General features: G+C 37.0%; 1 protein-coding gene across 29 annotated transcripts in view; it reads left to right on the top strand.

Moving 5' to 3' along the window:
- The window catches only part of MAPT (microtubule associated protein tau), a 93854-nt gene that overhangs the window by 4199 nt on the left and 65185 nt on the right, over nucleotides 1-24470 (top strand). For 20 of the 29 annotated variants that reach the window (XM_067470062.1, XM_067470057.1, XM_067470059.1 and 17 more), the window contains exons 2-3: nucleotides 18494-18724; nucleotides 23789-23875. In XM_067470062.1, coding sequence (XP_067326163.1) covers nucleotides 18511-18724; nucleotides 23789-23875 — 301 coding nt within the window. In that variant the 5' untranslated portion in view covers nucleotides 18494-18510. Of the gene's footprint in view, nucleotides 1-3864; nucleotides 3928-18493; nucleotides 18725-23788; nucleotides 23876-24470 lie in introns of those variants that run through there. The other 9 variants (XM_067470058.1, XM_067470068.1, XM_067470070.1 and 6 more) reach the window with 4 other exon arrangements.

The following is a 24470-nucleotide window of genomic DNA, read 5'->3' as shown; positions in this document are numbered from 1 at the left end:
ATATCTTGGTCAGTTTTACTGGGAGAACTTTAAACCCATTTTAAAGAACAGAACTTTATACTGGAAGCTCAGTGTAAATTTATGCCTTCAATTGTATTCATAATGGCAACAAGGAAACCTACAATTTTACTGTATATTCACAATTTTGCTAATTTTGTAAAAATAAATGTTAAACCCCATTTGTTTTATCATCTGTCATTGCTTTGCAATAAGATTTTAGTTTGTGTCTGCTGACAACATTTTATTATTTTGTTAAAAAGCGAGTACCGTTGTTATTTACCTGTAAAGATTACTGGGTTTGAGGAAGGCTTAGAAATGATTGTAGTAGTTATGGTGAAATAAATTCAACTTCAGTAAGTCTAATTAACTTCAGTCCCATTTATTTCAATTACCATAATCTTTGCTAAGCACGACTTGATTCAACATTTGTTAACAGGAGATATAGCAGTATTTAGTAGTAACGCACTTCCTTTATGTGTAGAATATCTTTGGTTTGGTTTGGTGCCTGGCATCTCCAGTTCAAGAAATCATTTGATGTTATTAAGATTAGATTAAGATGTTGGCTTTTTAATCACTCAGGATTTTTTGTTTGAGCTGGGTCACCAGCAAAGAGAAGGCCCTTTCCCTAGTAGCTATCCATGGTACCATGGAAGATGCTGAAGAACCCATATGAGCAGTGGTTCTCAACCTGTGCGTCCCCTGATGTTTTGGCCTTCCAACTCCCTGAAATCCTAACAGCTGGTAAACTGGCTGGGGTTTCTGAGAGTTGTAGGCCAAAGTGCCCAGGATCCACAGGTTGAGAACCACTGCCTATGAGGGTCTAAATTACACTAAATATGGAGAAAGGTGATTCTTCAGTTATCCTTGTCACGAGTAATACTCTAGAATGAGTCTAGAAATGCATTGTAATAACACGCTGTTATCAAGCACTGAAATAAAAGACTAATAATGAATTGTTAACAGCCATATTGTGTACTAGGAGCACTTTCTGGACTGTCTTCAGAGCCAAACAGCTGTATAACATGTCGGTTATCTGTGCTCTGTACAGCATAGATAACTGACATGAGACTCATTGTCCTTGCAGCCTGGCAACCCAACCAAAGATAATAGTTCCTGCAACAGAGGAAACTTGTACCTCTAACAACAGAGATGGTTCAAAGAACAGCATCAGTCAATTTCTTGAGAGAGAGTACTTTGCCATTGAAACTCACTGAGTTGAATTCATGCACACTGATAAACTACCCACTGACATCTCCTCTAGCTTCTTAGGACAAAGCTTCAATTTATCCTCGTTCAGTGTTGCTTCAGTTAAATGAAATGCAAAAGAGAATAAGAACTTGGACTCTTGTTACTTATTTATTTACAACATTTATATGCTGCCCTTCTCACCCAGAAGGGTACTCAGAGCGGCTTACAAGTAATATATAAATACAATATATTATATTATTACCATAGCACAATAATAGTATTATATATTATTATATTGTACCATAACATTATACTGTAGTATTATTAGTAATATTACATGTAATATAAAATGTATAATTATAATATATTATTAGTATAGTATTATATTGTATTACATTATAATATTATCAATATTATATGTATATACAATGCATTATATTATTAGCACAGTGCAGGAGACAAGGTGGAACTGTCTTCCTGGCCCCCTCTCTTAGAGTCACTTTTCATACAACTTTTCACACTTCATCCGTATGTGGATTTCCGCTTCACTCACAATGTATGAGGTCAACCTATCTGAGCATATGAAGACTCATTTCAATGGTAGAAATACCTCTCTGAAAGATGTGCAAACATAATTTTATTGGCGAAACTGACAATATCTACTTCATCACACTAGAGAATGAAACCACTTTAAATCCGGTTTCTGCCACCTGCAGAATTCTGGGGTTTGTAGGTTAGGGAGGAGCCTTTAACAGCCTCACTAAACTACAAACCCCAGAATTCCGCAGGAGGCAGAAACCAGATTTAAAGTGGATTCGTTCTCTAGTGTGATGAGGTGGGAAGTTTTCAAGAGTGCAGATCTTCATGTTAGAGCAGATTCAAAGAGGTAACCAAAGGACAAAGCAGCATGTGCGTCTGCTTAAAAATGGAGCACTTGGTTGGTTGCATAAGTGTGGCTCTTGTCCCAGAAATTACAATGTGGTACTAAGAGGCAGGGTGATGCATGATTTTGCAGCCTTGAAAGAGGGCAGTTTCTGTCTGCTTATGGAAAGTTTGTACTAAATAAACATTAGTGGTACTCCCTCTTTTATAATGAATTCAATTTAAATGGTTCCCATCTATTGTACTTATCATTTGCAACCAGATGTTGTTTCATCATACATTATTGATTGCTGTATTCTGTTATTTCCCCCCTGATAATCTGCACCTTATCTAAAGGCTTAGAATGATGCTGATCCATGGAACATTGCATGGAACCAGGGCTGGTTCCATGTTTTATGGGCCTTGGTCAAGAATTATGCACTGTCCTCTTCACCTCGGTATTTCTATTTCCTATATGCATAATGTACAGCTGATCCCTGTAACCATGAGCATAGTAGCTACAGTTTCACCTACCCCATATGGCAGAATATTTGCTTTCTAGGACATTTCTAGATGCTCAAGATGCTTCTATAGTATGCTTCTGGAAGTTACCACAGAAGTGCCCTGGGAGACCTTGTAAATTCCTAGGGAGGATATCTCCCTGGCAATTTTCTTGGTCTTCCGGGGTGATTCTATGGTAACGTCTGGGAGATATTTTCCACTTCACTTGGATTCACCAATCCACTTTTTCAATGATAAATTCAGTAATTTATTTACAGAGACTGGGCTCATAATGTATGAGTAGTGACTCTGACCACAAAGAATCAGGATTTATCTATTTGGTTGTTTTTGAAGTACAAGGAGTGATATTTAGTTCAGGGTGCCTAAAACCTGTTGAGGCTATATAATAGTTATCACCAAATTATTGCTGAGATAGCCAAGTTCTTACTGCTCAGATTGATGTGTCTTAGAGAATGGCCAACTGATGATAAGTCTGGTTTTCTCTTAGTGCTGACATTGAAATGATAACTGAATTGGATTTAAATGCCCCTGCTTTTCAGGCAAAAAGACATACAAGTGGGTCAGGGATATATCTTCAGGTACTGTGAAGATACAGTGTGTAGCTGTCAAATGAGGGCAGAATGTCAGGATTTTATTACATGGTCTTAAAGCAGACACTGCTCCTTGAAGCCAGGTGTAAGGCAATTTCAGAGGGTGTGGAGGCCAGTTTTCTGTTCCAGGTTCTCCAGGGTTGTGTTGACTGTTTCAAATGACACACAAATAAATTGAAGCCAGAAGTAGCAAAAAGTGTGCTTCTGGTTTTGAAAAGAAAGCTTGTTTAGTGTTAAACATGACTCTGCGTGTGTGTTTGTGTGTGTTATGTAAAAGATTAATCTTGAGCCTTGAAGGTTTTAAGGTGAGGCAACTCACCTGTTTGTCTTGGAGGGATTTTGAGGTTCAAACAGCTTTGTGGGCTGCATGTAGATCAGGACTTCACTTTGCTCTCAGAATTAAATTATTTTGCCTGTTTTTGACACCAGTTTAATTTGCTGTCATCTCAAAATTTTGTGGCTGTAGGAAGTGAACCCCCCCCCCCTTGTGAGATACAAAAAGCAGGGGTGTTTTCATATTTTGTGGTACCCAAAGCCACAGAAAGTGGTTAAGGTTCAGCCTTTAAATCTCCCTGTGGTTTTCCAGACTTGATGTCTTTCCTCCTGCTTTTAATAGAGGCTCCATTAAGGGGATGGAAAGAGGAGGGGCCTCTGTTTCAAAGGCTATTCAGCTAAGTGCAGGCCTGTTACTGTTTTGTGAAAGCCTGCATTCATTGACAAGAAGCGGCCAAGAAGCAAACTGTCTATTCACTTTTCACAGAAAGATGCAAGTATTACTAGTGTAGTATATTATGAGTGCATTTAGGTTTGGAACTCCTTTTTTTAGTGATGCTGTTGTAAAGGACCGGTTTACAATTAAAGCAACTGGCTTCCTTTTTTCCATTTGACATTTAAATGATTAAAGTTCTTTGCAGTAGCAGTGAAATGATTATGTTGGATCATATAGCCTATGGTTGCATTGCTTGTTATATATTTGGCACCCTAAGAATCTTGGACTGAAATACAATGAGGATTTTCTTTATTTAGTGGTGTATACATTACCAGTGCGTTTTGGACTTCCTTCACCCCACTTGATGTAATTCTCATTACTGCTGAAAATCTGTTCCAAAGGGGTTTCAGGCAGATTTTTAAATAGCAGGGGGTGCATGCCAAAAATCCATGGAAACCTGAGTCCCATTATATATAGTGACATCATAAAATTACAAAATTAACGTTTTTAAAATTATTTCTTAAAAATACTTTCAAGCCATAGATGATTGAATCTGTGGATGCAGAATCCGTAGATACAGAGGGTTGACTGTATACTTTTGGGTCCTGTCCATCGTGTTTTTAATAAACTGTTTCTTGACTTCATCCCTGTGAGTGCTTGAAAGGCTCTTGCAATAAGGTATATTTTGCCTTCTTTGAGAAAATATTATCTTATTCCATAGTTTTGCTGCTCACTGAGATCATTTTGAGAATTGAAAATGTAATCTGTCATAGTTAGTTGGGCATGAAATATCTTTTACTGCTTCTGTGATTCCTTTAAAATTGGTATGTAAAACAGTTTCTTTTCCTAGCACCATTTTTCTACTTTTGCTCTGCAGTATCTTACATCAGGTAAGCAACAATGAAAGCCTCAGGGCCTGCGTTATCTCTCTAGAAGACCTTGGAGAGCTGCACCCCTGCAAATACAGTGATATGCCACCCCCCAAATCCCCAAAGCATGCTTGTGTGTATATATATACCCATGTACACACACATACATGTGCAGAATTTCATTTTGACCCCAAGGGAATCCAGATGTGGTGGAAATGCCCTCTATCTCCCTAGAGATCTTTTGGGGCATTTTGAAGAGTCTATGTGGCCTTGGGGGAAGGGAAAATACTGCATGTAGCTCCAGGCCATACTTCGCGTTATTATTACCATCTTAACAATAGGGTAAACTATTTCAATCTTTAAAATACATTTTCACTTACCAGCATCCAGGGGAAATTCTCTAGGAATATGCTAGGTCCTCTGGAAAATTCTATGGTTTGCTTCCCCTGAAAATGACCATAGTGTCGTCTCTGTGATTATCAGGTTAAGATGAGAAGATATGAGCAGAAAAGTAAACACTCAGAGTCTTTGCCATTTTTCAGATCTTTTGGGGATTTTGGGTGGGGGAGGGGAGAAGTTAACTGTTCTGTATAGTGCAAAATTGGTCTGTGGGTGTGTCAATAGAGTGGGAGGGTTCCTGGTTGGGTTGAATGTGGATGGCATGGATGCTCCTCTCCCTTTCCTTGTTCGCTCCAAAATGTAAAAAGATACTTATCTGTGCAATTATATGAGACTGGTGGCTAGAGCAATAGAAATGACTGTCAAGGTTTGCTTTATTGTGGCTGCATGAAGATCATCATAAGCATTTATTATGTAAAGGGAAGATGTAGATGTTGCCCAAGTTAGATTACTGAATAATCCTGTCACATCCGTAAATCATAGTTAGTCCCCATTTGCAGAAGAGAATGAATGGTTATTTGGATCATTGCTGTTTGCCTCTCCTTCCCCGCTCAAAAATCATGTCTGCTGTTGGTTAATCCCAACTAGAGTTAAACCCATTATATACATTTTTGAAGAATAAATAAAATCAATAGGTACAAGATGCCATTGATAAGACATGACAATCAGTGTAGGGTTTTTTATTTTGCGTAATTTCCCCATTTTTGTCTAATTGTGACAACAATAAGACTGAGCATTTAATCAATTAATGAAAAAGAGGCTAAAAGCTCAACTATATCCCCCATTTTAAACCACTTCCTGTTTTCATTCAAAATGTGTGACTTTGTACCTACCAAAAGAAATCACTACTTTTGTTGGTCTTTTAAAAATGATGATATAATGAATTGGCAATCTGATTCAACAGCTTTATAAAGCATCTTATTTGTGTGTTTGTATAGTATTTTCCAGCTGTATTATGCAGCTGCTTTGTTTTTAAAAATCTAATTATAGTATACCACAAGGATGGGCAGATTGCTGCCTGAGAGATGCATACACCTAATTTAAACAATTCTGCTCTAGTTTTGGCCATCTGATGTGTTTTGTGCTCTGCCTCCTCCCACTAAAAATGGAAGGGATCTAGCTATGTCTGGTTTTGAAGAAAAAAAGCTTCTCCTGCTCCACTCTCCTAACAAATGGCAGTATTGCTCCCATTGGTCCTCAGGGTTTTTTTTTTTTGTTTTGTTTTTTTGCAGTTGGGGGGGGGGGCTTTTCACGTTACAAAATTAGGAGACAGATGGAGACTAGGGCGGATGGAGACTTGGGAGGAGTTATGTAGCTTCACTCTTTCCTGGCAAATTGTATATGCCCCCTGGATCTGGCAAATTGCCAGTGCTATCTAAAAGAAGTATTTTATTCTGCTACCTAAAACTGAGTATTTCATTTATGTCCCTGGTTACATTGTGTAGAACTTTCTATTTTGATCTGAGCCTAAGGCAGTGGTAAATAATGTCCGGGGACTCAGTTTGAATGTAAACCACCAAAACACTTAAGTGCAATTCATCTGCTCAACTGTAAGGGAAGACAGTACATTTCAGAGCTTCATAGGTGCAAAGATAAATATAACAAGGAAGAAGATGATGGGAAAAGAGAAGCAATTAATAGGACATGAACCTTATTTTATTTCCTGTTCCTTGAGAGTACCCTGACCATGTCAGAAAATTTCATATTCACAAGTGGAGTGACTTGAGGTAAAGTGTTGGATTTATTTCTTCTCTGATGTCAAGAGTTCACTTTGGTTCTTCTTTTCCATGAAAGAACCAATCAATTCTAGCTGTCATGTTACTGAAATTGAATAAATTGTGTAATGTTACAATCTTGAATGAATCGTCAATAATATAAGATGTGGGAGAAATATTATTTTTGACTGGTTTTGAAGTTGGTGGTGCTACACGCATCCATTCATAAATGATACTGTATTTTATTATAAGAGTTTATTTCATAGCAGCTTTGTTTTGGAAATTATAAACATTAGTGCAATTACATACATTAGAATCCAGCAGCCACTCTAGTCAGGTCGGTGTATCACTTCCTTTGACTGCTGAATTGGCCTTGGAGCAGCATCTTGCAAAATCAACAGCTAAAGACTCATCTGCAGCCTACTTAAGAGAATCACCTTTTCATGTTGTATAGTCTTTACAGTTTGTTCTCAGTACTAAATAGTATATAGACAGCCATCTATATCCACAGATCCCACCAACCACACCTTGAAAATATTTTTAATTAAAAAATGATTTTGCCATTTTGTTTAAGAGACGTAATTTTGGTATCCAGGGAAGGTCCTGGAACTAAACCTCAGTGGATACCAGGGCACATTGTAGGTAGAAATGGATTAAGATAAGTTATATGGTTCTCACCCTCTTCTTTTTGTCCAAAGCTGTGCTAATGATATACACAGAAGCTGCTGAGTCCTAGCAATACAAATCTGGATGGTGACTTTACATGTATGTTTATCATTCACATACAAGGCTCTTTCCCCTGCTTGCAAGTGAATAAAATAAACTTCAGGACACCAGCAAGGATAGGCTACACAATGTAAAGAAGATTAGGGCTGTTGATGATAGGATGACTTGGAGGTCTTTCATTCATAAATTGAAGTTGACCTGATGGCAGTTGAACAATAAAAATGTATCTCATGATCACCAGCAATAGATGGGCAAAGATTTCCAACATTCAGAGGTTTTTAAATGAGAACAAAAGAGCCTTGTTCCTTCTGGTTGGACAATTCTGTTCTAGTTTGCCCTCATTTTACCCTCCCAAATTAAGCAAGAAAAGCTTGAGGATAAACAGGAATGGATAATGTGTGTGAAAAAAATAGTGTGCAAACTGCAGTTCCATTATCGTACTCAGTTGCACTGTCTCCCACAGATCTATGTCCTGCTTCCTGAGTTACTATTTTGGTCTTCATTCTGAAGTACCCAGGATTCTAGTGAAATGCAAAGTACATTCTTTAAGGTTAAACTCTCCCTGCCCTTTTACTTAAGTAGAGATAGAACCATTTTGCCTAGCAAACAGGAAAGCGGGGGCAATATGTTTTTCTGACGGATGACTGTTCTTTTGTTTCTTAAGGCTAAATAAGTCCTTTTTAGAAGAGCAATTTCTTCCTCCTGTCTGATGTAATTTGGAAATCATAAAGAGAAACACAGTAGGCTTTTGAAGCAGAACATTGCCATATTATAGGGAATGGCTAAACTGTAAATAGTCCTAGTCAGGTTGGAACTATTGGTGATGTATCTTTGTTTCACTAACTAAATTTTAGGTAGATGTTCATTAGGATTTATTTGTTGAAAAAACTTGTGTTTTCCTTCTTGATTCAATTCCCAAAGGGCCCATAGTATTATTAAATTGCAACTGAAAAATGATAGCTTCACATTGTTATTGTGTTATCAATGTATGATGACTCTAAGGTGAATCAATCACAGTGTTTTCTTGGCAAGATTTATTCAGAGGGCATTGTCTTCGTGTTTCTCTGAGAGTGTGGCTTCCCCAGGGTCACACACTGAGTTTCCATGGCAAAGCAGGGATAAGAATGCCAGTCTCCAGAGTCATAGTCCAGTACTCAAACCACTTTACCATGCTGACTCCTGATAACCATGCATGCATAAAAATAATATAAAGCCTACATAGCAATAGCAAGTTTCTGGCTGCATCTTCCCTTTCTGCCTTTTTTTCTGGCCTTAAGTCTTGTTTTGTTGCCGGAGTATAGTAATATACACAGTGCTGTTTATCTGAAAGAATCAAAAGAGAGCAACAATTCAAAGATTTTTTTATATTATAACTAAAATGAACTGTAATAGTCTCTAGTAATTGTTTTTTTTTCTTAATTGATTACCCCTTTTCCCACATGAAGCCTAAGTACATGTAGATTTCTAGGTGATCTTCTGTCAAAGCACTGTCCAGACATATAAACTTGATCATCAGGGACAGCTTATATAGACTGAATATGGTTTGTGTTTGAGGGGTGTGTATCTTCATCCCCTGAGGATGGGTGGAAGCACTATCTTGTTTGAGCCACCTGTTTTGCTTAGCTTTAAAAAGATGGGTAGTGTTCAGGATAGCAAAGATGAATGTTCATTTCACAACTAAATGGTTAATTTTGAAGATTATTTTCTGGGAAGATGGCCATTTCCTTTATTACATTTCCAGTATGGATATTATGTGTAACATTTTTTTATCTAAGGAGCCTAGGGTGGCATTTATTGTTATGCTCCTAATTTTATCTTCATAAAAATCTTGTGAGGTGTATTAGACTTAGTCCATGACTGGCGTGAGTTTACCCAGTAAGATCCAAAGCTGATTCTGAATTTGGATCTGGATCTTTGCAGTCTTTGACTGATATACTCTCTGTTATTGTTCTTGGCACCAGCATATATTACTCTCAGGAAACAGGCCTTGTCTAAAACAAACCAAAACACAATTAGAAGAGCTGGTATGGTAGAAATAAGATCTTGGATTGGGACCTAGTCTTGTAAGCTAACCGTGCACTGTTAAGCCCCAGAGAAATCTTCAGACATGGAAGGACATATTTAGCATTTGATTGACAGGCTTAGGAAGCTTCTACAGGAGACATACAAATATACAGCTAGATACCTCTGTGTCTGTCTGGCCAAAACAAAGCAAAGCAGAAATTACTTGTAGTATTGCTGGACTCTGGTTCTAACATATTGGGCTACAGGTCCATCAAGTTGGAGAACAACAAATGCATTATGCATTTAAAACACAACAGTATAAAACCATCTAAAATAGGATTTTAACAGAAACAAAATTAGGTTGTGACTAAAATTTTATTTAAAGCCATTCTGTAGTTGTTGTTAAAAGGCAAAGGGTCAGGGTATCTGTATGTGTCTCTCTAGGAAAGCCATTCCCTATAATGTCAGTGAGATTTGCAAAGACCCTATATTGAACCATATTCTCTTGGGGAGAGTCAGTTAACAAGATGCTAGGATTAGGAGGTTGTTCCCAGAATATCCTACACCCAGACTGTTTTCAGGCTTTGGTCCTTAATTAACCATTTTAGGTCACTGGCCTCTTTGAGGTCTTAATGAAAGTTGTATGCTCCCTTTCCAGAAAATATACATAAACTGGTGCCCACAGTGTGTTTTTAATAATTTAATTTTATTGGATTGGAAACTGATTTCTTTCACATAGATCAATATAGAATAAAGCAAGTATAAGGAACCCTTAAAAAGTGTTCCTTGGAACAAGAAGAAAAATATCAAGAAAATTGAATCAGATAGTTTTTTGTGCTTGCTGCATGGCTCCTGTGGAGAACATCTGTAAATTTGTGGTTTAAATCTTTCAGGATTAAGGTGAATACTTTAAACTGGGTATAGATTTGCAAGAAAATGAATATTAAGTCCAACTGAACAGTTGTAGTATAATCAAATCAGAATACTGCATGCCAGGCAGTGCTGTAATAACTGTGTTGTGGACCAACTGAAGATTCAACTACTCATTACATATACCAGATCATAACAGATACTTCATTACAATTTCTAGTCCCAATTCGTACAAGTAGAAAATGGAACATATTTAGTTGTTTAACTAAGAAAAGCTACTGGAGAGTATTATAGGTTCTGGCAATTCCTACTAGCTCTAAAAACATATCCAAACTGAGTATTGATTCTTCGGGGAATGGGGAGAGGCCATCCCAGACAGGTCAAACACCTCCACAGAAATGTCAGAACTTTCAATCAACAATATCTTTGTCTTGGATGTAAAATGTCCCTCTATCTACTTTAGTTAAAAGAAAAACCTTCTGAATGTTGCAGTGACTTCATCTACATGCAGATCGTACTCTATACCAGAATGCATATTCACAAGTGAAAATGTAATTTGTTTCATCCGTGTATTTAATACAAATCAAACAAAGAGTCTGCTTTCTCATATCTGGCATCAAAGCTTACTTTCTTCTTTAATTAAATGTGAGTGCCCCAGGTTTTAAAGCATCTTGATTTGAAAAATGTGTGGGCATATTTACAAGCATATATGTAAATATGCAGAAATAATAATGGATGCAGGAAGTTCTGCTCCAAAAGGTAGAGTTTGGAGGAGATTTAAGATAAAGCAGAGCAGGAGGCCCGTCTTGCATATATATGCTGAGGCTGTGCTCAGCCTGTTGCATATTTTTTTCATGCTATACTTAATCAGACTTATTAAGTACAATAGTGTGTGGCTAATTTGATTTGTTGTCAATTCAAGTTATGCAGGTTATATTTTATAATGCATCACTGTGATTTCCTTCCATAAGTGTAAAGTATGTCACTCTTCAGAATCCCATGAGACCTAAAATTAGTTGTAAAGCATTTCTACCAACTCCTGAATAACATACAAAGCCTTTTTACAACTTCTTTGAACCTTAAATTGTACTGCAAGATGACTCTTCTTAACTGGCTAGAAAATTGGTTGCCTTGTCCATTTGCCTATTTCTTTGGAAATGAAGTTTGAATAGAATCCATTGTATATTTTAGTATGACTCACACCAAATATATTAGTTTGTAATTTAAGATTTTCTGTATCTTTTAATTTCAAAGCTAGAAAGAATGGAGGCTATCAGTTACAAGAATGGTTGGAATAGGGGAGTGGGAAATGGAGGAAGTATCTGAATCCCCTAATAGTGAATCCATGAAGGTGAGGATTAGAGTCAATGGATGCACACTTGTAAAGAGGCAAAATGCAAACCTCCTTCCTAAAAATCCTGATATCACTAGGAAGCTGTCTAGAGAACATTGTCCAGATATCTGGGGATATGGATAAGGGAGTTAAACTTCTCAACATTGTCCTTATTCTGTCTCCCTATTTCACGTAGCTCTTCTTAAAGGGACAGGGGAAGATTAATTCACGTTAAATGTATTCATATATAATAAATCATGGCAAGTTTGGCTAAAAGTGTAAATATATTGATGTACTAAGCACTAGAGCAAATTTAATCTGTCATAGTTAATTCAAGATATAATCTCCACTCATTTATTTCCGTTAGTATGATACATAGGTGACAAGTGATCTCTGTGTCTCCCTATGAAGTCATGCATTTTTCATATCATTTAGAATTAACAGACATCTTGCTCAAAAATGGAAGGGTTAGGGCTAGATATATATTTGCAATTACCTTACTATTATGTGCTGAGACTTTTCAACTACAGTAGCTGTCACTAAATGCAAAAACGATACAGCTGAATCAGTAATCAAATTTAGATCTAGAGCAAACTGGAAGAAATGGTACAGTACTGAAAATGTCTAGACCCACTCCTGTCAAGAATAATCATTTTTGTGTCATCTTTGTAACACATATCTTTTGGCTTTGAATAATGCCCCAGTAGAAAATATTTTTTCATGAAACCATAAAATAGATGTGATCAGTGGTATCATATGGAGACATAACAAATTTTATTTAATTTGTACTTTAACGAGCCCATGACCATGTGAGAAACATGCTGTGCTTGTCTTAAGCCTCCCCTTTCATCCATACCACGTGTGGAGTCTGTCTAGCCAGAGGTGGATTTGTAGAGCTCTCCAGATGTTTTTTGGAAGTAATTCCCGTCTTCTCTAGTCAGTATAGGCAATGGATTGGTATGCTCATAGTTGAAATTGAACATCATTTAGAGGCCATCATAATTCTCATCCCATCCCTTAATGTAGAATGTTTATCTGTATTTGATTTCTTAGGAAAGGATTCTTTCCATCAAAGAAAATGAAAGGTTCGCTTTAGATTTGGAAACACATCTATTTAACAAAGTTCTGTGGTATCTAAGCAAAAATAGAAGGTGTGTACAGTAAGCCTCCAACATACTCTCGGATTAGGGGCACAGGACCCCTGCAAAAGAGTGAAAACACATTCTTTTTTACATCTAAGAGAAAATGCCCTAGGAATCTCTAGGTCTTTTGCCTGACAGAGTCATCCTGGAGGACCTAGAGATTCTAGAGAGAACATATGAATAAAATCCATAAATAATCAACTACCCAAAAGTAAAATTCACAAATGTGTAGTACTGACTGTATTTTGCACCCACTCTGAAAAGTTAAAGATGCTTTAATTTTTACAGGTCACTCTGTGTCATCCTCCATGTAGGGAGTTTCCCGGGAATACTTTGTGATGAGGAAAAATATCATGTAGATCTCCAAAATGAATTTGGCTTATAACAGCAGCTAACTTTTGTATTTAAAAAAGCAAATAATCCTCCTGGTACCTCGCTTGTAATTATATGCCATGTTTTATCCATATTTCATGGCTTTTAAGCTAAACGCAAGCACACATTCTCTTTTGTAATTACAGCTGTATTACTTATCCATACATAAAACCCTACTGTATCATATCTCATTTGTTTAATGTATTATGTAGATCCCCTAGGGAAAACTATTTTCTTCCTTTTATACCACCTCTTTCCATTTAAAAATATTTAAATCAGCTTAATATATAATTAAATAATACGTTTTAATTAATAAAAATTTAAAAAGAAGATTCATCCAGATTTAAGCTTAACATATCCACAGATCAGATATGTTCCCCCCCAAAATAAATTCTTCAGATGTAAACAGAAAGGCTTGAACAAGGGAACAAGACTGATTTTGCAAGAACAGATCCCACAGCCATCAAGAAGGTTCTCTCCAGGAAATCAAAGAAACATCTGGATGCCGGTGGGGACACAAAGGAGGCTTCCTCCAAAATATTTTTTACTGAATAAGTAGGCTAATTTGGTAGAAGGCAATACTGTTAGGTACAGGTCCAAGTCACTTAGGATTTAACAAAGGGAAGCAGTAAGAACTAGAAAGTCTCAGTACTTCTAGAGACGTTTCCCTCTTTCTGGACAAGCTCTTAAATGAATCTTTATTCTTAAGTCTGCACTACCATCTTGAACCACCAAGTTGCAAAAGTTGTCTCATCATTTTGCAAAGGTTTGTCATCAATACAATTGACTGAGTTACAGAACTGTTGTTTTGTTTTTTTTACATGGGTATGGACTCAGTTATATGGGTGCACCATGGCAGGGACAAGCTTATAGGTAAATGCAGTCCCTGAGTTGTTGTTATTGCATTATTATTATTATTATTATTATTATTATTATTATTATTACTATAGAATTATAGAGTTGGAAGAGACCTCATGGGCCTTCTCTCTCTCCATATGGAGACTCAAAGCAGCTCACAAGTATTACAATACAACTTAAAATATACACTATATAAATATTAAAACATTATTAAACATTATTAATATTAAAAACAATTCAAGTTAAAACCATAAAATCCTATAAAAATCTGACTTAGAAATGACTCATATTAAGAAAAGAGGTGAGACAACAGGTAGTGAGAGAAATCTACCCCTGGGAAGGAAAATTTACTCTTGAAAAGAGAAAAAGGTGTCTCCACTGGAGTTTTATCATCAATCTTTGCCTCCACACCAAGCAAAATTGTAGCTGTACTAGTGGCTCTGGCTTCACTAAGATGCGGTAAGCAAAATTATTATATTGATAGTTTTCCACATTTGCTTGAGGGATTCATTGTTAAACTAAGGGCCCTTCCAGACAGGGCCCAAAATATGAGCCCTGTTTTACTTTTCGCTTTTACCTGAGGCATCCAAATGATGCCTCAGGTAAAAGCGAAGAAATGAAAAGGTGAAAACACGTTACCCTAGTACTAGTGATGTGCCAGGAGGCAGCCGAGGAGGGGGGGATTGCTCCTGGCCTCCCCACCTCCTGGTGCGTCATAGGTACGCTCCAGGAGGCCTCCAGAAAGGCCTAATGGTTGCACAGTGTGTATGTGTGTGTGTGTGTGTGTATATATATGTATGTATATATGTCTTTGGGATGGGGCAGGAGGACATGAGGACAAAACCTGGGGCTTTTTGGATGTATGCTTTTTGGATGTAGGGACTTAAACCCACTTTGGAGCAGCTTTCTTTAACCCACTCTGAAATGGGTTTAAGTGTGTTTAAGCACCCTGCGACTTATTCCAAACCATATGTAGACATTTTTTTTTGATAATTAATATTATAATAGGGATAGAGATAATAAATGAGATAGGAAGTATACTGAAAATAGAAACTTTTAGAAAAGACCTTTAAACAGCAAACACTCGTAAAACGATTTTTAGAGTTTTACTGTTCTGTGAAATCTGAGATTCTCTTTCACCATAGGGAATGGAAAATATTTCTCCTTATTCTTGCTTTCTCTAGTTTAGCACTTTGTATTTATGCACCTGTTTTATTTATTTATTTATTTATTAGCTGCATTTGTTGACCGCCGTTCTCAGCCCTTTAGGGCGACTCACGGCGGTGTACAACATATAAAAGGCAATTTACAAAAGGCAATAACAAAATAACAACATATCCATAATACAACAATTATATAGTTACACTAAAAAATCCGCTCCGTCTCAAAGTAGAATCGTGACCAATCTCATAATCCATATTCCGTTCCAGTCGTCCTTACCAAATTATTGTAGCACTTAGTTAAAATGCCTTCTCAAATAGCCATGTTTTTAGGCTCTTACGGAAAGACATAAGGGAGGGCGCCTGTCTGATGTCAACAGGGAGAGTGTTCCACAACCGGGGGGCCACCACCGAGAAGGCCCTCTCTCTCGTCCCCGCCAGACGTGCCTGTGAGGCAGGTGGGATCGAGAGAAGGGCCTCCCCAGACGATCTCAAGGCCCTCGTGGGCTCATAGGCCAAGATGCGGTCCGAAAGGTATTTTGGGCCGGAACCGTTTAGGGCTTTGTAGGCCAACACCAGCACCTTGAATTGGGCCTGGTAGCAGATCGGCAGCCAGTGGAGCTGGAACAACAAGGGCGTTGTGTGCTCCCTGCGTCCCGCTCCTGTTAGTAACATGGCTGCCGCGCGCTGGACTAGCTGAAGCTTCCGGGCCGTCTTCAAGGGCAGCCCCACGTAGAGATATGGTTGCATCAAAAATTGTGAATTCCTCTAAAATATAATCTGCAGAGAATACTGTTTTTCCTCTACTCTACACTCTTTTTAAGTAGAACTTAGTAGTAGCCTCTGGCAAGACATCCCACTACTCCCTTAGCAAATGATACATCTTGTTATGTGCCATATTCATATGCCCTACGGGATAAACAGTTTCCTGCTTTCAGCCTCCAAATCTGACACAGAAGTAGTTAATTTATGGATAACATTTCTACATGATGGTCAGGCTAAAACATCCCAAGACACTCATAATTTTAAGGAGGGTGGATTCCTTCTCACAGGGATCACCTCCAGCCTATACATCTGTCAAAATTAGGTACATGGGATGTTTGGGAAGTCAGTGAAGAAGGACATTTATTTTCATGTCACTGTTTTGAAGTATAAAAAAACAACAACATACAAACCTCAGTCTAAAACACACACAAACATACCCTGGTAGTTATATACAGTATTTGAAAATAGAAGCAAACAAGGAATTGGCGTCTTCTGTAACAAACAGAGGTCAGAGGTAGCACTGGGGTAGTATTGTTAATTAGACAAGTCGTGGTTTCCTTAAAATCATACAAGATCCTCAATATGAAGATTCCCTGCAAATTAATACTTGAATTGTGTCCTCTGTAACTTATCACTATACTCCAATGCTAAGTATAAATTGCTAGAAATTAGAAAAATCTCCCAAGAGACTTGCAGAAATTTATTTTTTTCCTTAGCTGCTGACATTATGTAGCTTTTCAAAGTCTCACTTTGAAATCCTTGACACAGCATTAACTAAATTGCATAGTAATTGTAACCCACTTGGGATTTGTTTAAATGAAACACTTAATTTGAATGGATTTCACTTTATTCCCAGGTATTAAAAAGGTGACTTTCCAAAGGTACTTTTCATACATTCAGCTTAACCACTTTTCCTTTTGCTTTGCTGTGGCCTACATGGTTGTTTACAATTTGTTTACTTGCCATGTAATTGGTGTCAAATGACATCTGACTTAAGAACAGAAAGGGAGCCAACATGGTCATGTGGTGTATATATCATTACAGTCGTTTATTTTAAGTGGCCTGCTTCCCCCTCCAAATCTGAAGATATTGTTAAATTAAACATATAATTATTTCCTTCTTCTGTTTCAAATATATGAATAAAACATCTACAGCATTTCCCAGAGGGAATCTGGAAAGCCTATATTCTGATTGTCAAATATTTTTGTATATGATTTCAGACATATTTTTAATTATATAAACAATGCACTTGGGCGCAGAGGTAGTATAAATAATAGCAAAAATAAAAATAGAAAAAGGACCCTGGGGATATGCTGAATTAGTAGATGAATACATTTCCTGATATATAGTGTCTTGCTGAGGTGTATCACTGTAGACTGAAAGTGGGGAAAACTATCCTATTTCATAATACCATGCCATATCCAGTTGACAGCTAATAGATTAATTTATGAAAATTTACACTCTGTCCAATGACTACTAGAATAGCTTATGTTTTAAAATGAGTGAGAAAACATTTAGCCACTAGGTATTTTGTTGAATTGCAATTCCCATCAGGTCTAGCCACCATGGCCAATGGTGAGGGTTGCTTAGAGCTGCAATCTGGGAACTATTGAAGGTCCACATTTTGCCCACCTGTGTCTTGAAACAGCTCAAACAGAAATACTGGGAGAGTTCTCAAGTAAAGTAAATAAAACTGCATCATTAAAAAAAACATTAAAACATTTTACAGTTCAGTGCCATCTAAACCTCGCTGTGAAGAGTACTTTATTGCCAGAATTTTCTAACAGAAAATTTCCTTTCCCTAATCACTGTTTATTTCACATTAGAAAGAGTGGGGTCTTAGACAAGGGCCTTTTAATTTGATCTTAAAATAAGGACAGTTTTGTGTGGGAGTAAGTACTCCTTCAATGACTTGCTCATAATCATTAGAACCACTAATGTAAAGACGCTGAGGGAAAACAGCTGTTAAGGGATTAGTTTGGACTTCTTAGAATGTTCTTTTCTTTCTTCTTGCAAAAGTATTTTCTCCTGGATCTAGATCTCAAAAAATTCATCACAATGTGTTGGGACAAGGTTTCAAATGCTCCTCATCTCTTGGTGCAAGACCTTGAGCAACTTTTTATCATGTAGACTTTTCATTCAGATGGTTTTTGTAATCTGTCATGGAAAAGAATTAAACTGAGTGTAAATATGTTTGTTAGTTAAAATAATAGTGGCTGAAGGAGACTTTATAAATTCCAGATATTTTCATATGGATTTCTACAACAAGGGAGGTTGATCTTAAATACTTAATTCCATTTGTTTGGATGGAATATGTAGTCAAAAATATGTATGAAAATCATTTGTTGCAACTTAACAGGAGAATTTTAAAAATATTTTTATCTAATGATGGCAATCTACTCTCTTCTAGATAACCTTTGTGACAGCATGGCCGACCAGCATAAGGACTTCAATATGACAGATGACCATTTGGTGAGCCAAGCTAGGTGGAACCAGACAGGTGAGCCTTTTCAGGTGGGAGACAGGAAGGAGCTTCTTCCGCAGGGTGGAATCCAGCAGGATGGTGACACACAGTTCAAAAAGAATGGAGACAAGCTGTCTGAGGGGATGGAGCCTTCAAGCGTAAATGGGTTGAGGAAAGGTTAGTTACGAATCTTAGTCACAGCCGACATGGTGCATGTTTATGTCACTCGCTGCCCATGCTTTGCGTTCAGTCGTTCAATGCATCCTGCTTTGGAGCTTTGTCACTTAAAAGCTATGTCTGTTATTGGAAAAGTGACAGTAAAGATGACTTTATATTCTTGAAGAGTAATTGTGTTAGCCTGTTGCAGCATGAAGAAGAAAAACAAGTGCATATCTGGGAGACTGCCTTGTGTATTGCTTCATGAGGTTTCGGAGGCCCAGTCTACTTCATGTCATAAACTGAGAAAGCAGATAGATAAAATATGTACATGCCAAGGACAAATCAAATTAGCTCAAGGAGAGCAAATGAAATAGAATGCCCAATGGACTCTCATTACTGGATTGGTAGACAAATCATGAATATAATATGTATTCCAGTGACTAATAATTTATATTTTGTTCTGTAGGAATAACTCATAATTATGGTTCAGCTCTTGACGAGCCTCATTAAAATATGTAGCCAGTTGTAAAAAGAAGTGTAGAAAGCCATTTGCCTCTGAAGTGTCTCAATAGTACTTGTTTTTAAAGCTGCGTCAGTGTCCTACTGGCCTTGATCAGACATAACATTCCCTTTTTGCTATATTATAGATTAGCAAACTAGGAACAAGCATCAGGGCCGCTGTGCCTTTCATCCCATTCACTGTCTTTGGTACACTGATCCTGATTGGTTAATCTACAGATCGGTGACGTCTGAAATGTGGAAATTCCTTAAACCACAGTGGCTTAAAGTCCTAGGTATTACATTGCCATTAAATGTACTTCACCAGTTTGGATATGACTGAGAACTGTGCTTTAAGGGAAAGAAGGCAAAGGCAGTGTGATTAAGCAAACTGGGGATATGATGTGTGATCCAGACAATTGACTGTTCTTATCAGTACTCTTTCTGATTCTCTTCTTGATGCAGCAGAATCAATTTGGATATAAAACAGGACATGAATTTTTATTTAACATTGAGCATCGTTAAAATTTAACCTGCGGCCAAAGACATAATCATTTTGAAAATGGCAATAATGTATTATGTATGTTGTGATTTAAGCATTTTAGCATATCTATTGCATATCAAAAACTAAACCCACTGAACTACATTTTTTGCTGTCACTTTTCAACAGTTGCTTCATCATCGCTCACACTGAGTCAAATTTTAAACAAGGTAGACTTATTTTTAAAGTGTTTGCAAGTTTTATTAGGAGAAATGAGAAGAAGGAGCATCATTAGGAAAAAGGACAAACTTGTCAGACAATAGCTTTTTGATTACATCTCACTTTAATTACTCTGATTGGTGTTGAAATTGGGTAAAGTCCTTAATGTGTGAGGTATGTGTGTGTGTATTTAAAATTCATGACATTTGTTTTTTCATTTACCAGGAATTTTTGTTGCTCTGCTTACTCCTAATAAACACATTGCCAATACTGTATTTCTTCTTCTTCTTCTGTATCAACACAATATTTTTGTTTAATTTCAGTGCCTGATTTTGTAATTACAAACCAATATGCTAAAAATGTGCATTAAGGAAGTCTATTTAATTTTTTAACCAGTGCTCCTGTAATTTTTGTGAAACTTCAAAGTATTTTAAAAATCCAGATGTCACGTGTTGCCTCTTTAAGTGTGCACCTGTGTGTTTAACATTATTTTCCTCTGCGTTCTCTGTAATCTATACAACAGAGGCCTCAAATAATAACAACAAACAACAACAACAGTAACAATAATATTGTTTTATTCTTTACCGGCTTCTCTGTGTGGCTTAAGGTGGGTTACAACATAGTTAAAACGCAATATCTAGGTCAGCTCTGTTTACTGTGTGAAGGTGAATGAGACATTTTTCTCTAATACATCACAGTGGGTTTGTACATACTCGGAATTAAATTCAGCAGAGATAAGTAGCAAATTCCAAGTCAATTCTAAATAGAGCATAGTCATAATTTGCCCAAATAATTCAGTAACCCAACGTGAAGAGAAAGTTGTTGTCAAGTGCTAGAGATGGACAGAAAAATACAATAATTGTACTTCATTATTCTATCAATGGCTAGCTCAATACTTATTGCAATTCCAAATATGGCTTTTAAAGTTATATCCTACTCTAATGTGCTTGCGGGTGAGGGTTTTGTTTTTTTTTGTTTGGTGGCATTGTTCCAGAAGTTTTAGTGTAACAATGGACAACTTCCAGGAGCTGAGTTGAGACATGTCCCTACTGCCAAGTGTGCAATGCTGTATTGCTGCTTTGAAGAAGAAAACAACACTACTTTTTCATTAAATAAGAACTATACTTTCCATACACCTTGTTTCCAATTAGAATTACGCTTCCAGAAGTCTGATTCTATTCCGAAACAAGGAATGTGGGGAATGACATTTTTTGTCTTTGCAGCAAATTTTTCATTGGAAACCCTGGAAAGATTTTACAAACAGTGAGGTGGTCAGTCTTTCAATAACTTATTCATTACTATGGCTATTATTCAGCATAATTCCTTTTCTCTCTTATTTACTGTAAGGAGCAAGCCCTCAAAATTATGCTTTCAGAAGAAATATTGCTATAATTTAATATCTTCATTGTAGTTATTGTTGAATTTGATTATCTATGTGTTACAATAAATTATTAATTTATAGACAAAAATGCAAACACATTTTATATATATATATCATTATAAACACAGACACATAAAATGTATGCATGACATATTGTTAATCCTTGCTTTCATGAGTAATCTTTCAGCAGCACAAGAATATCTTTGTAAGATATAGAGAGTATATGAAACTGTTCTACATCCAATCAAACCACTGATACATTTAGTCCAATATTCTGTTTTGAATAGTTCTCCAAGAGAGCTTTCACATGTATGGTATACATTCTTCCACACTGAGCTAGAGGTCCATTCATTTACCAAGTGCCTCACATGGAAATGAGACCTCCTTTGATAAGGCTTCTATGAATAAAGATTAAAGAAAAGCCACCTGGATTACACCAAATGACTATCAATTCTAGTATTCCTTTTCCCAAATGACCAACTTGTGTAAAGGCCACAATAAGGACATGAGCTCAACTCTATCCTTCTGCTCATTCCTTTCAATCATTATTTTTTGCCCAAATGGATATCACTGTACTCTTACTCAGATTGAATTTTATTTTGCCATTTTAATGTATAGTCTCTCTGTCCCATGGTTTGGGGAGATGGTTTTGGAGCTTTTTCTAATCTAGTCTTTTCCCAATCACCATCAATAATTTGGTATCACTTCATTGTTTCTTCCAAACTCCACATTTATGAATTTAGAAGAAGAGACACCATGCAAAACCCTGAGTATTTTTTATGTTTTCAGTTATTCACATGGGGGAGTTTTGTTCCTGCACAGAAGCTGTTTCAGAACCTCTAAGAGCGAAATAGTATTGATCGGGTGCTCTCCTTTACCATGCAAGCCACAGGTTTGAGACTACTTCATCTGCCCTGACTGGTTTTATTATCTGTTTCTACTACAGCAGCACACACTGTCCAGAGTTAACATATCAGAACACTTCATGTGCATGTCATTCTGACTGGAGTGCAAATGCAACAGTGGAGGAAGCATTTGAAATTGTTGTCTCAGGTTTAGGGACACTTGGGAAACACCTAACTAGGTCCTCATATGGAAATGGAAATGATTCTGAGTATATGTAAAAAAACCAAGTTTCCAATCTGAAATCCTATTCTGTTTTCAATGTTTTATCCTTCCTTCTTTTACTCTGTGTCAACGTTTCTTCTTTTCCTCTGTCCAGTTCTGCTTCGTAGTGATTCCTGTATTTTTAGTTCCATTTAAGACAGCTGTGTCTGTCTTCTCATTGTCAGAAGAGATTTTTATGCAGTCTTCAACATCAGTCTTCAGCCAAATGCATACAGCTTGAAACTTCTTTCCCAGTTTGAACTTCGGGTGCCCGTATCTCTGAACTTTCTAAATGTTGCCTTCTTTGTAACTAAATCCACATTGAGAAGAACTAGTGAAGTGAGGGCCCTTTACAGATCAGCTGTATCTGGTCTGTCACAAGGATAAGATGTCCTTAGATCCGATGTGTATCTTCTGCCTAAGATGATTTCTAGTTTCATTCCAATATACCTTTGCGGGCTTTTCATCGAAAAGGATAAGCTTCTCTGAAATGTTCCTGCCATCCAAACAAGTGGAAGGGTTAGATGGCAATCAATATTACCAACTGTTTCGTGTGATTTGGCCCACATGAATGCATGTATATCACTGGTTTAATATGACTTTTCAGAACCACTCTATAAATACTTTGCTTATAGACAAGTGACTTTTATTTTATTTCTGTGGAAATTGGTTTTTCTTATTCTCTTATCTGAAAGTTTGGTAAACAGAACAATTTTTAGTTGCAACAGCAGCCTGACTGTTTCTGCTATTCAACCCATAACTGTAGTTCCTGGCTACTTCCAACATTTGTTTTTTATCCTTGACTGACAATCAAGGGGAGAAAATCCTGTGCAAATCATATAGCCTGCACATAGATCTTTTTCCTATCATGCTGGAAATAATAAATTAAAAAAAGGGAAATAATAAATAGTCTCAAAGACACATTATTTCCTGGGCTTAGAAGGGTCCTCCAAATTGTCCATATCTCCCCTTCCACATTACTTAGTTCCACACATTTTTGAACTTTTTACAAACACCCCTCCCTTTTTTTTTTAGTCAGTTGCATTTTCACAAAATTTTAAAGGCTCAGATATGTCTTACTTTTTGCACTTCCTTATCGAATGCTTTCCTTTTAAAAAAATTGTTGATAGATGCATTTTGCAGATCAGTTACTCTTACTCGCTTCGCAATTCAGCTGTTCAGTTGCTGCCACTGAACCTTGTATCTGGCACTTTCTCTCACTGCCAACTTTTACTAATATCTGTCATTACTTCCCGCCAGTAATCACAAATGCATGCCTGCACTTTACAATAGGGGGGTGAGCAGGCTTTAAATTAAAGGACCTTTTGCATAGTCAATGGGCCAATATTCCAAAGCTAAGCTCCTTATGCTGAGTGCTAAATATGTGTATTTCCAGGCTCTCCCCTCCATATACCAGTTGATGATGGATCTGATGAACCAGGGTCTGATGCATCTGATGCTAAAAGTACCCCAACTGTGGAAGGTGGGAGCTCTCTCTCTTTGACATTTATAGCAGCCAGCACTGCATGTCTGTTAGAAGTGCACCAAAAACACCATCAGACTTTTTAGTAGTATAGTCAACCTCCATATTTGCAGGTTTGACTTTTGTGGATTTGATTATCCACAGATTTGATTAAAATGTTCTCTCTAGGAATCTGTACTTCCCACCCGCATCCCATGTTATTCTATGGTCAACGCTCGCCGTTGTATGTTAAATATTCACATTCTCTTTTTAATTCTGGATTTCCTGGAGTATAATTAAAAAAAAGTATGGCTTTAGAAAATGATTAAATAGAGATCTTCTGTTCATTAAGAGAGACTTTCCAGCCCAATATAGAAAATAAATGCACTGCATACATTATTTTAGGATCCCATCTACAGTATAGGTTTTCCTGCAGTCATTGTCAAATGGAAACTTATTTTGCTCACTTCAGTCCTACATCATCTACGCAATGAACATCTGAAAAACATGGAAGGCATCAGAAAAACAGATTTATATTGCAAGCAACCTTCAAAATAAGTGATCTGTCAAATCTCACATAGTTACAAAAAAAGAAAAAGAAAGAAATACAGCAGTC

The sequence above is a fragment of the Anolis sagrei genome, chromosome 6 (assembly GCF_037176765.1).
Source record: "Anolis sagrei isolate rAnoSag1 chromosome 6, rAnoSag1.mat, whole genome shotgun sequence".
NCBI classification, from domain to species: Eukaryota; Metazoa; Chordata; class Lepidosauria; order Squamata; family Dactyloidae; genus Anolis; species Anolis sagrei.
The sequence above is the reverse complement of the archived record's forward strand: the minus strand, read 5'-3'. Positions and strand labels throughout refer to the sequence as shown.